General features: G+C 54.0%; 1 protein-coding gene across 4 annotated transcripts in view; it reads right to left on the reverse strand.

The window, feature by feature from the left end:
* Positions 1-12410, reverse strand: part of anxa6 (annexin A6) — a 149693-nt gene that overhangs the window by 16095 nt on the left and 121188 nt on the right. For all 4 annotated transcript variants that reach the window (XM_070878000.1, XM_070877997.1, XM_070877999.1 and 1 more), the window contains 2 exons: positions 8545-8624; positions 3966-4019 (listed from right to left, as the gene is read on the reverse strand). In XM_070878000.1, the coding sequence (XP_070734101.1) occupies positions 3966-4019; positions 8545-8624 (134 nt within the window). The remainder of the gene's footprint in view (positions 1-3965; positions 4020-8544; positions 8625-12410) is intronic.

The following is a 12410-nucleotide window of genomic DNA, read 5'->3' on the forward strand; positions in this document are numbered from 1 at the left end:
TCCCACCCTGTGTGTGTAGAAGTGTTTCCTAACTTCACTCTTGAAAGGTCTGGCTCTAACTGTTGGACTGTGCCCCCCCTCTAGTCCGAGACTCCCGAACCAGCCCATCTGATGAGAATGGATAACGATTGTCTTCCAGCCCTGCACTGTGACGGGGCTCTGCTTTTCCACGTGTGGCTTTGCTCGTAAAGTCAGGGACACGTCCCGCTCCTGACTTCAGTCAGGTTTTGGTAGAGCGAATGAGGAGAAACTGGTGGGAGGGACGTCAGCCAGAGGAGCACAGATTTAAGATCAATGGCCGAAAGAACCAGAGGGGGAGATGAAGAGAATTTTTTTTAATTTTTTTAAAACGCAGCGAGTTGTGGTGATCGGGAACGCGCTGCCTGAAAGGGCGGTGGGAGCAGATTCAATAGCAACTTCCAAAAGGGGATTGGATAAATGCTCGAGAAGTAAGAAATTTGCAGGGATGTGGGTAAAGGGCCGGGGGCGGTGAGGGAGTGGGACCAATCGGATCGCTCTTTCAAAGAGCCGGCACAGGCCCGATGGGCCGAATGGCCTCCTTCTGTGCGGTATCGCTCTAAGATGGCGGTGGGGACAATGGTCAGCACGAGACCGGTCGCTCCTCGAAACAGGAGAGCCACTTCGCGGGACGGGAGGACTAGGGTCCATCCGCGTAACCCTGTCCCTACTTCGATCCCTCAGCGTCCGCAATGCCTTCCTTTGCATCGTTGCACCGGATGGCCAGAGGAGAGGGGGAACAGCTGATGTATCCCAAAGGTGTTCTTTATCTGCCCGCCATTGTTCACTGTCCATGGGTTTATGTGTAACCCTCGGGCTGCTGACCGAGGGCCGTGCGGCTCTTTGTCAGCCGGCGCGGACACGGTGGGCCGGAATGGCCTCCTTCTGCGCTGTGGGTTTCTATGTTTGTAAAGCGGAGACACAGACTCACTTGGTCCCGACTGTGGGTTCAGGGTCGCGGGTCGAACCCAACAGCGCTCGAGACTCAGATTCTGAGCACAAAGGGCCGGTATAACATACAATGAAAGAACTCGCATTCGTACTTCATGACCTCAGGGGGTCACACGGGGCTTTACAGCCGACAAAGTCACTGTTGTGTATGGAAATGCGGCAGCCAATTAGCACACAGCAAGCTCCCACAAGCGGCAATTATGTTTTAGCAATGTTGGTTGAGGGATCAATATTGGCCCCAGGACACCCGGGAGAACTCCCCTGCTCTTCATTGAAATAATGCCGTGGGATCTTTTACGTCCGAGCGGGCGGCCGGGGCCTCGGTTTGACGTCTCATCCGAAAGACGGCACCTCCGACAGTGCGGCACTCCCTCAGCACTGCCCCTCCGACAGTGCGGCACTCCCTCAGTACTGCCCCTCCGACACTCCCTCAGCACTGCCCCTCCAACAGTGCGGCATCCCTCAGTACTGCCCCTCCGACAGTGCGGCACTCCCTCAGCACTGCCCCTCCGACAGTGTGGCACTCCCTCAGTACTGCTCCTCCGACACTCCCTCAGCACTGCCCCTCCAACAGTGCGGCACTCCCTCAAGTACTGCCCCTCCGACAGTGCGGCACTCCCTCAACACTGCCCCTCCGACAGTGCGGCACTCCCTCAGTACTGCCCCTCCGATAGTGCGGCACTCCCTCAAGTACTGCCCCTCCGACAGTGCGGCACTCCCTCAACACTGCCCCTCCGACAGTGCGGCACTCCCTCAGCACTGCCCCTCCGACAGTGCGGCGCTCCCTCAGTACTGCCCCTCCGACAGTGCGGCGCTCCCTCAGTACTGCCCCTCCGACAGTGCAGCGCTCCCTCAGTACTGCCCCTCCGACAGTGCGGCGCTCCCTCAGAACTGCCCCTCCGACAATGCAGCACTCCCTCAGCACTGCACTGGGAGTGTCAGCCTGGATTTATGTGCTCAAGTTGTTGGAGTGGGACTTGAACCCACAACTTTCTAACTCAGAGGTGAGGGTACTACCCACTGAGCCACAGCTGACACCTGGGAGCCAATTCCTAATCTGTGTTTCCTTTTTGGCCCTGAGGTTTGAACATAAGAACATAAGAAATAGGAGCAGGAGTCGGCCATTTGGCCCCTCGAGCCTGCTCTGCCATTCAATAAGATCATGGCTGATCTGATCATGGACTCAGCTCCACTTCCCTGCCCGCTCCCCATAACCCTCGTCTCCCTTATCGCTCAAAAATCTGTCTATCTCCACCTTAAATATACTCAATGACCCAGCCTCCACAGCTCTCTGGGCCAGAGAATTCAACAGATTCACCACCCTCAGGAGAAGAAATTCCTCTTCATCTCCATCTTAAATGGGCGACCCCTTATTCTAAAACAATGCCCCCTAGTTCTAGATTCCTCCACGAGGGGAAACATCCTCTCTGCATCTACCCTGTCGAGTCCTCTCAGAATCTTATATGTTTCAATAAGATCACCTCTCATTCTCCTAAACTCCAATGAGTTATGTTGGAGGGGTTTTTCTGTACCCCAACGTTTGGACAATGTGGTCAGTCGAGGGAGAGGAAAGGACAGAGATCATAAGACAAGTTAGAGGTCACAGGAATCACTGTAAAGAGAGAGACTTGCATTTCTATAGCGCCTGTCACAACCTCAGGACGTCCCAAAGCGTTTTACAGACAATGAAGTGCTTAGTTCATGCTCCAATACTTTTGTGACTAACGAACAAATGTGTTTAAAGATAATGAATTAAAAAAACCACACACCATATTTTTTAAGTGGCCTCGGATTTCTCTCCGGTGCTTATTGCTCACAGTCGTGTCCAGGGGATGAATCTTTCGTACCTTGAGGGTCCGGGACAACCCTGGACAGTTGGCAACTCGCCCCTACTGCCCCCCCACCCCACCTCCCCCACCCCCAACTCCCCCCACCCCCAACTCCCTAACCTCCCCCACCATACTCCTACCCTCCCACCGCCTCCCCCCCCCCATCTCACACCCCCACCGTGCCCCCCCCCACCTCACCTCCCCCATCCCCAACTCCCCCCACCCCTACTCCCTAACCTCCCCCACCATACTCCTACCCCCCCCACCGCCTCCCCCCCCCCATCTCACACCCCCACCGTGCCCCCCCCCACCTCACCTCCCCCACACCTCCCCCATCCCCAACTCCCCCCACCCCTACTCCCCCACCATACTCCTACTCCTCACCCCATCTCACACCCCCACCCACCTCCCCACCGTGCTCCGCCCCTCCCCCCACCCCCCTACCCCACCACACCACCCCCCCCCCCCCCCCCGCCTGGGCTGTCAGTAAATGTAGTCGGGTGGCGCCGAGATACTCTCCCGTCACCCACGCAGTGACATCATCGAGCGTGCAGCGCCCCCTTGCCGGCGCGGCTGGAAAATTCGGTGAGTGCGGCGGGCCTTAGCGGCCGGCGTGCGTACAGCCCGGGAAAGATGGTGGGACATCGGGGGCGGGGGGGGATGTCCCGGGGCGGGAACGTCCAGGGAGCAAGGTAAACGGGTATGGTTAATGTTTCAGCACTGGTGTGTTAACGGCACCGGTGGGAAAACGTGGGTGTGGGTCAGAGTTTTCGGAAACTTTTTTCCCCGCCCCAGTTTTGCTCCCTCTCGCACGCCGGCAGCCGACCGTGGGGAAACTCGGTCACCGCCCCCCCCCCCCCCCCCCCCGAGCTCCCGCTCCATGGGCCCTCGAGGGTGAGTGTGCAACGCCATGTTTACCGCTGCTCTCTCAGCTTCGGCCGGCAAAACCGAATGTCGCTCAGTTCGAGGCGGAACCGACCGCCGGGCGGTAAAACCAGCGCTCGGCCGGCGTTACCGCCTCAAACGCGGCCGGAACGGATTTCCACCCCTTGTAGTTTCTTCTCAAACGAGGAAGGAATTTCACCGGCCCCGCCCCCCAGCCCCCCCCAGCGGCCTTTTGTTCAATCACGCCGCCCGTAAACGCCTCCGGCCCCACGGTTTCGGTACCTTGGCATCCTCCATGGCACGGTTCAGGTCTGCCTCCCCTTCCTCTCGGTTCCCCTTTTGTTAAAGAACAGAAACAGCATCGTAAGGGCACAGCAACTGTAGCGCACGTTCAACAACAACAACAACTCACATTTACATAGCGCCCTTAACGTAGCGAAACATCCCGAGGTGCTCCACAGGAGCGGTTATCAACAGCAAAATTTGACACCGAGCCACAGAAGGGGATATTAGGGCAGGTGCTTGGTCAAAGAGGTAGGTTTTAAGGAGCGTCTCAGCGGAGGAAAGAGAGGTAGAGAGGCGGAGAGGTTTAGGAAGGGAGTTCCAGAGCTTGGGGCCCAGGCAGCTAAAGGCCCCCGCCACCGATGGTGGAGCGATTATAATCGGGGATGCGCAGGAGGGTGGAATTAAAGGAATGCAGACATCTCGGGGAGGTTGTGGGGCTGGAGGAGATTACAGAGATAGGGAGGGGGCGAGGGCCATGGAGGGATTTCAAAACAAGGATGAGAATTTTGAAATCGAGGCGTTGCTTAACCGGGAGCCAATGTAGGTCGGTGAGCACAAGGGATGATGGGTGAGCGGGACTCGGTGTGAGTTAGGACACGGGGCAGCGAGCACAGGGGGTGATGGGTGAACGGGACTCGGTGCGAGTTAGGACACGGGGTAGTGAGCACAGGGGGTGATGGGTGAGCGGGACTCGGTGCGAGTTAGGACACGGGGCAGCGAGCACAGGGGGTGATGGGTGAACGGGACTCGGTGCGAGTTAGGACACGGGGTAGTGAGCACAGGGGGTGATGGGTGAGCGGGACTCGGTGCGAGTTAGGACACGAGGCAGCGAGCACAGGAGTGAGGGGTGAAAGGGGCTCAGTGCGAGTTAGGACACGGGGCAGCGAGCACAGGGGGTGATGGGTGAACGGGACTCGGTGCGAGTTAGGACACGGGGTAGTGAGCACAGGGGGTGATGGGTGAGCGGGACTCGGTGCGAGTTAGGACACGAGGCAGCGAGCACAGGAGTGAGGGGTGAAAGGGGCTCAGTGCGATTTAGGACACGGGGCAGTGAGCACAGGAGTGAGGGGTGAAAGGGGCTCAGTGCGAGTTAGGACACGGGGTAGTGAGCACAGGGGGTGATGGGTGAGCGGGACTCGGTGCGAGTTAGGACACGGGGCAGTGAGCACGGGGGGCGATGGGTGAGCGGGACTCGGTGTGAATTAGGACACAGGGCAGCGAGCACAGGAGTGAGGGGTGAGCGGGACTCGGTGCGAGTTAGGACACGGGGCAGCGAGCACAGGGGGTGATGGGTGAGCGGGACTCGGTGTGAGTTAGGACACGGGGCAGCGAGCACTGGGGGTGATGGGTGAGCGGGACTTGGTGTGAGTTAGGACACGGGGCAGTGAGCACAGGGAGTGATGGGTGAGCGGGACTCGGTGCGAGTTAGGACACGGGGCAGCGAGCACAGGGGGTGATGGGTGAGCGGGACTCGGTGCGAGTTAGGACACGAGGCAGCCGAGTTTTGGATGAGCTCAAGTTTATGGAGGGTGGAAGATGGTGACGATGGCCAGGAGAGTTTTGGAATAGTCGAGTCTGGAGGAAACAAAGGCAGGGATGAGGGCTTCAGCAGTGGATGAGCTGAGGCAGAGGCGGAGACGGGCGATGTTACCGCAGGTGGAAGCAGGTGATCTTGATGTTGGTAATTTTAAGATATAAATGGGAGCTGATGGGTTAGAGAGAAAAAGGTATTTCTGCATCTCTTCTGGAACATTCTCCCCCAAAAATCTGTTGCGGCTCGGGGTCAAAGTGTAAAATGTCAAAACCGAGATCGATAGATTTTTGTTGGGTAAGGGTATTAAGGGTTACAGAGCCAAGGCGGGCAGATGGAGTTAAGATACAGGTCAGCCATGATCTGATTGAATGGCGGAACAGGCTCGAGGGGCCGAATGGCCTTCTCCTGTTCCTATATTCCTTTCTATGAATCAGCACCCTTGGGAGAGGAGTGCGAACATCAGAACACAAGAATTAGGAGCAGGAGTCGGCCACACGCTCCCTCGAGCCTGGCTGATCTTCGAACTCAACTCCACTTTCCCGCCCGATCCCCATAACCCTGGATTCCCCGAGAGTCCAAAAATCTATCGATCTCGCCTTGAATCTACTCAGACTGAGCTTCCACAGCTCTCAGGGGCAGAGAATTCCAAAGATCCATCACCCTCTGAGTGAAGAAAGTTCTCCTCATCTCAGACCTAAATGGCCGTCCCCCTTATCCTGAGACTGTGACCCCCCTGGCTCTAGACTCCCCAGCCCGGGGGGGAACAACCTCCCTGTATCTACCCTGTCAATCCCCCTCAGAATCTTGCATGTATTGGAAAGTGAGCCAGCGACACACAGTGGCAGGAACCTGGTACCGCAATTGCCGGAGGTTTCGGTGAGGAGGTTCAAGGGTCGGGGTGGGGGGGGGGCCTTAAAATCACAGCATGCTCCAGCACAGAAAGAGGCCATTCGGCCCATCCAATCCGTGCCAGTGTTACCCCCTCCCTCCCCCACGCACCTCATCCGCCTAGTCTAATCCCACTCTCCTGCTCACTCCATATGTCCTTAAATATTCCTCCTTTTTTATGAAGCACCTCCCAATACCCTTTCCAAAGCACTAAAGTAGGGAGTTCCACTTGGTCTCTGGTCCAGGGAAAATGTAAAACAATATAAATCAGATAGGGTTCCCACTCCCGATTTCTCTCCGACAATACCCTGCTGCACAATACACGCTGGGTGAGGATGCGATTATAATCGTGATGTCAAATGGCCTCTTGAACCCAGGACTGTGGGCGTCAAACTCCTAGGAACAGGAGGTGGCCATTCAGCCCCTCGAGCCTACTCCGCCATTCAATGAGATTATTGTCTGATCTCCCACCTAACTCCATCCGCCAACCCCCCCTTGGCTCGATATCCCTGAATACCCTTTGTCTAGCAAAAAAACATATCGATCTCAGATGTAAAATTAATTGAGCTAACATCTGCAGCTTTCTGTGGGAGAGGGGATCCACACTTCTACCACTCTCGGCACGAAGCAGTATTTCCTTCTGTAATGTATGCCCCCCGCTGAGAATCCTCACAGGTTTATCGAGCTGTTGCATTGTGAGTGACAAGACTCAATAAAACCCCAGCCAGTTGGGTCTGGGTCATCCACGATGAGGTATGCAGGTGTGAGCCGAGTGGATGAACTGGTAATGTGTCATCATCATCATAGGCAGTCCCTCGAAACGAGGATGACTTGCTTCCAGGCCAAAACAGGATGAGTTCACATGTGTTTCAATGAAGGACCTAATATTCCGGATCCCGAACTACATCCTGAAGGGTGGAAGATGCCTGTGCGTGGGTTTTTTTAACGTGGGGTGACCGTTGCACACCAGCCACCACACGGGGCTTGACAGAGCGAGGTCTTGGTCCAGTGGCAAGGGTCAACCAGGACGACTGGAGACCTGCTCTGCTGCACGGACCTAGTGTGCCCACACATATCGCACAGTGTGGGCTGGGCCCCGTGCTGCCCCTGGGGCCCTCGCCTCTCCTGGGCCCCGAACTCGCGCCTCCCCTGGGCCCCGATCACCTCCCTCCACAGTCGCTCCCTGCTCCTTCGCCCCGACCTCGCCGCTCCTGCTGTACCTGCCCACGCTCCAATCACCGACCCGGACCTTGATGACGTCACTCCTCGCTGCCGTCTCCCTCCTGCACCAGCTCGCGCTGTACCTTGCCGCGGTACACCGCCACGCTGCCCATGGCCGCTGCTCGCCGCTCTATTTATAGCCCCGACCTGCCGCTGATGTTCCCTCGCAGCTCGGGTAACGTGTAGTGTGATTGTTAAACCTTTGTTAATAAACCAACTCGTTCTTCACAGCAATGTGTTGCTACGAATTCTTAAGCAAAGACCCCACGAAGCAAATGCATTACACTTACCTTCTCTCCTGAACAGCCTGGCTCCGATTTTAAGGCTATGTCTCCTTATCCTACACCAGCGGAGAACGTTTCTCTCTAACTATTCTATCCGTTCCTTTCAAAATCCTAACAACCATAATCTGATCGCCCTTTAACCTTCCATATTCCAGGGAATACAGTACAAGCCGAGCTTGTGTAATCTCCCCTCACAATCTAACCCTTGGAGCCCGGGTAACAGTCTGGTGAATCTGTGCTGCGTTCCTTCCAAGGCCAATATATCCTTGCTAAGGTGTGGTGCCCAGAACTGTACACAGTGCTCCAGGTGTGGTCTGGAGGGAGTCAAGGTATGGAAAGTGGGCAGGGAAGTGGAGTTGAGGCCAAGATCAGATCAGCCATGATCTCATTGAATGGCGGAGCAGGCTCAAGGGGCCGAATGGCCGACTCCTGCTCCTATTTCTTAAGTTCTTTTGATCTAACTAGGGCTTAGTGCAGCAGCAGTTTTATATTTTAACCCTTTAGTTACAGCTCCTGTGGAAAAGAATGCCAGGATTGAAGGTTTAGGCTGAGAAAGGACAAGTGAGGACGTGGGCCTGGGGTAGAGAGTAAAGTGAGTCGGATTTCAGAGGGAGAATAGTTCGACTGTGAGCCTTTATTTCACTCTTACCTGGATCAGCGAGATCAGGAGTCTCTTGAAGTGACCGGACGTGTCAGAGCTCAGGTCGTCCTCCAAGCTACTGTGATAGGCTGCAGGGGAAAAACAGGAATAGCAGATAGGGTTAGTGTAACGCGACAATAATATGAAACACACTGCGTGGGGAGTATTATCACCTCTGAGTCAGAAGGTCGTGGGTTCAAGTCCCGCTCCAGAGACTGGACCACAAAAATCCTGACTGACACTCCCAGTGCAGTACTGAGGGAGCCCCGCACTGTCAGAGGGGCAGTACTGAGGGAGTGCCGCACTGTCGGAGGGGCAGTACTGAGGGAGCGCCGCACTGTCAGAGGGGCAGTACTGAGGGAGTGCCGCACTGTCAGAGGGGCAGTACTGAGGGAGCGCCGCACTGTCAGAGGGGCAGTACTGAGGGGGGCGCTGCACTGTCGGAGGAGCAGTACTGAGGGAGCGCCGCACTGTCGGAGGGGCAGTACTGAGGGAGTATCGCACTGTCAGAGGGGCAGTACTGAGGGAGCGCCGCACTGTCAGAGGGGCAGTACTGAGGGAGTGCCGCACTGTCGGAGGGGCAGTACTGAGGGAGCGCCGCACTGTCGGAGAGCCAGTACTGAGGGAATGCTGCACTGTCGGAGGGGCAGTACTGAGGGAGTGCCACACTGTCAGAGGGGCAGTACTGAGGGAGCGCTGCACTGTCAGAGGGGCAGTACTGAGGGAGCGCTGCACTGTCAGAGGGGCAGTACTGAGAGAGAGCCGCACTGTTGGAGGTGCCCTCTCAAGGACGAGACGTTAAACTGAGGCCCCGTCTGCTCTCTGAAATGGATGTAAAAGATCCCATGGCACTATTTCGAGTTATCCACGGTGTCCTGGTGCCAATATTTATCCTTCAATCAACACGTAAAACATCACTAAAAAAGCAGATGATCGGGTCATTATCACATTACTGTTTGTGGGAGCTTGCTGTGTGCAAATTGACTGCTGTGTTTCCTACATTACAACAGTGACTACACTCCAAAAGTACTCTGTTAGCTGTAAAGTGCTTTGGGACGACGTAAAAGGCGCTATAGAAATGCAAGTCTTTCCTTCTTTATCGGCTTGGAACCCACGTTCCCCGGCCCACTTCCTAAGGTGCATCCTAGGATGCTGAGAGAAGTAAAGGAGGAAATTGCGGAGGTAACTGGCCAGAATCTTTCAATCCTCCTTTGATACGGGGCTGGTGCCAGAGGACTAGAGAATTGCAAATGTTACAGCCTTGTTGAAAAAAGGGTGCAAGGATAAACACAGCAACTACAGACCGGTCAGTTTAACCTCGGTAGTGGGGAAGCTTTTAGAAACAATAATCAGGGACAAAATTAACAGTCACTTGGACAAGTGTGGATTAATTAAGGAAAGCCAGCACAGATTTGTGAAAAAAAGAAATCGTGTTTAACTAAGTTGATCGAGTGTTTTGATAAAGGTAACAGAGAGGGTTGATGAGGGCAATGCGGTTGATGTAGTATACATGGATTTCCAAAAGGTGTTCGACAAAGTGCCACATAATAGGCTTGCCAGCAAAGTTGAAGCCCATGGAATAAAAGGGGCAGTGGCAGCATGGATACGGGATTGGTTCAGTGACAGGAAACAGAGAGTAGAGGTGAACGGTTGTTTCTCGGACTGGAGGAAGGTATACAGTGGTGTTCCCCAGGGGTCAATACTGGGACCACTGCTTTTCCTGATGTATATTAATGACTTGGGCTTGGGTGTACAGGGCACTATCTCAAAATTTGCAAATGACACAAAATCTGGAAGTATAATGAACAGTGAGGAGGATAGAGATAGTCTTCAGGAAGACACAGACAGGCTGGTGGAATGGGCGGACATGTGGCAGATGAAATTTAATGCAGAAAAGTGCAAAGTGATACATTTTGGTCGGAAGAATGAGGAGAGGCAATATAAACTAAAGGCTACAATCCTAAAGTGGGTTGCATGAACAGAGAGACCTGGGGGTGTGTGTGCACAAATCGTTGAAGGTGGCAGGGCAGGTTAAAAAAGCTTACAGGATCCTGGGCTTCATAAATAGAGGCATAGAGTACAAAAGCAAGGAAGTTATGATGAACCTTTATAAAACACTGGTTCGGCCTCAACTGGAGTATTGTGTCCAATTCTGGGCACCGTACTTTAGGAAGGATGTGAAGGCCTTAGAGAGGGAGCAGAGGAGATTCCCGAGAATGGTTCCAGGGATGAGGGACTTCAGTGACGTGGATAGACTGGAGAAGCTGGGGTTGTTCTCCTTGGAGCAGAGAAGGTTGAGAGGAGATTTGATCGAAGTGTTCAAAATCATGAGTGGTCTGGACAGAGTCGATCGAGAGAGAAACTGTTCCCATTGGTGGAAGGGTCGGGAACCAGAGGACACAGATTTAAGGCGATTGGCAGAAGAACCAAAGGCGACTTGAGGAAAAACGTTTTTACGCAGCGAGTGGTTAGGATCTGGAATGCGCGGCCAGAGAGGGCGCTGGAGGCAGACTCAATCGTGGCTTTCAAAGGAGAGTTGGATAAGTACCTGAAGGAAAAAAAATTGCAGGGCTACTGGGAAAGGGCGGGGGGGAGTGGGACTGGCTGAAGTGCTCTTGCAGAGAGCCGGCACAGGCTCGACGGGCCGAATGGCCTCCTTCTTTGCTGTAACCGTTCTGTGATTTTATGAATTAATTCCACAAACATTAGTAGTCCTTTGGGTAAAACTTCCCTTCTTAATCTGAAGTGCTCACTCTGAGCTGCTTCATGATGGTATGTGCAGGGGGCAAAAGGAAAATGATATAAAACGGACATGGAACAGTAGCATGAGGCAGGGCGGGAAAGTTACCGGCCGGGAATAGTTTGCGCTTTGGTATTTAAGTTTAGGTAATCTGGGCCCCGCACAAAGGGAGGCGTTGTACAACTTTTGATGCGGGAAATGGGAAACTCGCAAATGAAAGTGTCGGGACAGGAGTGCGCCAAGAGAGGTCTGTGGGGGGAAACCTTCAAATAAACTCCACAAAAACATTCCCAAAACATTGCCCACGCCACCACAACACAAATCACAAAAGATATTGAGAGAACAAACGCTCGCGCTTTACCGTTACAGCAATTTACCGTCCTCACCTTATGCATGAATCCCAAAAAGTTAGTTTGCAGGTGCAGCAAGTAATCAGGAAGGCGAATGGAATGTTGGCCTTCATTGCGAGAGGGATGGAGTACAAAAGCAGGGAGGTCCTGCTGCAACTGTATAGGGTATTGGTAAGGCCGCACCTGGAGTACTGCGTGCAGTTTTGGTCACCTTACTTTAGGAAGGATATACTCGCTTTGGAGGGGGTACAGAGACGATTCACTAGGCTGATTCCGGAGATGAGGGGGTTACCTTATGATGATAGATTGAGTAGACTGGATCTTTACTCGTTGGAGTTTAGAAGGATGAGGGGTGATCTTATAGAAACATTTAAAATAATGAAAGGGACAGACAAGATAGAGGCAGAGAGGTTGTTTCCACTGGTCGGGGAGACTAGAACTAGGGGGCACAGCCTCAAAATATGGGGGAGCCAATTTAAAACCGAGTTGAGAAGGAATTTCTTCTCCCAGAGGGTTGTGAATCTGTGGAATTCTCTGCCCAAGGAAGCAGTTGAGGCTAGCTCATTGAATGTTTTCAAGTCACAGAGAGATAGATTTTTAACCAATAAGGGAATTAAGGGTTATGGGGAGCGGGCGGGTAAGTGGAGCTGAGTCCACGGCCAGATCAGCCATGATCTTGTTGAATGGCGGAGCAGGCTCGAGGGGCTAGATGGCCTGCTCCTGTTCCTAATTCTTATGTTCTTATGTTATGGTCTTATGTTCACCGTCGCCGGTATGGCTGCTTT

This window comes from Pristiophorus japonicus, chromosome 4 (genome assembly GCF_044704955.1).
Source record: "Pristiophorus japonicus isolate sPriJap1 chromosome 4, sPriJap1.hap1, whole genome shotgun sequence".
Taxonomy (NCBI): Eukaryota; Metazoa; Chordata; class Chondrichthyes; family Pristiophoridae; genus Pristiophorus; species Pristiophorus japonicus.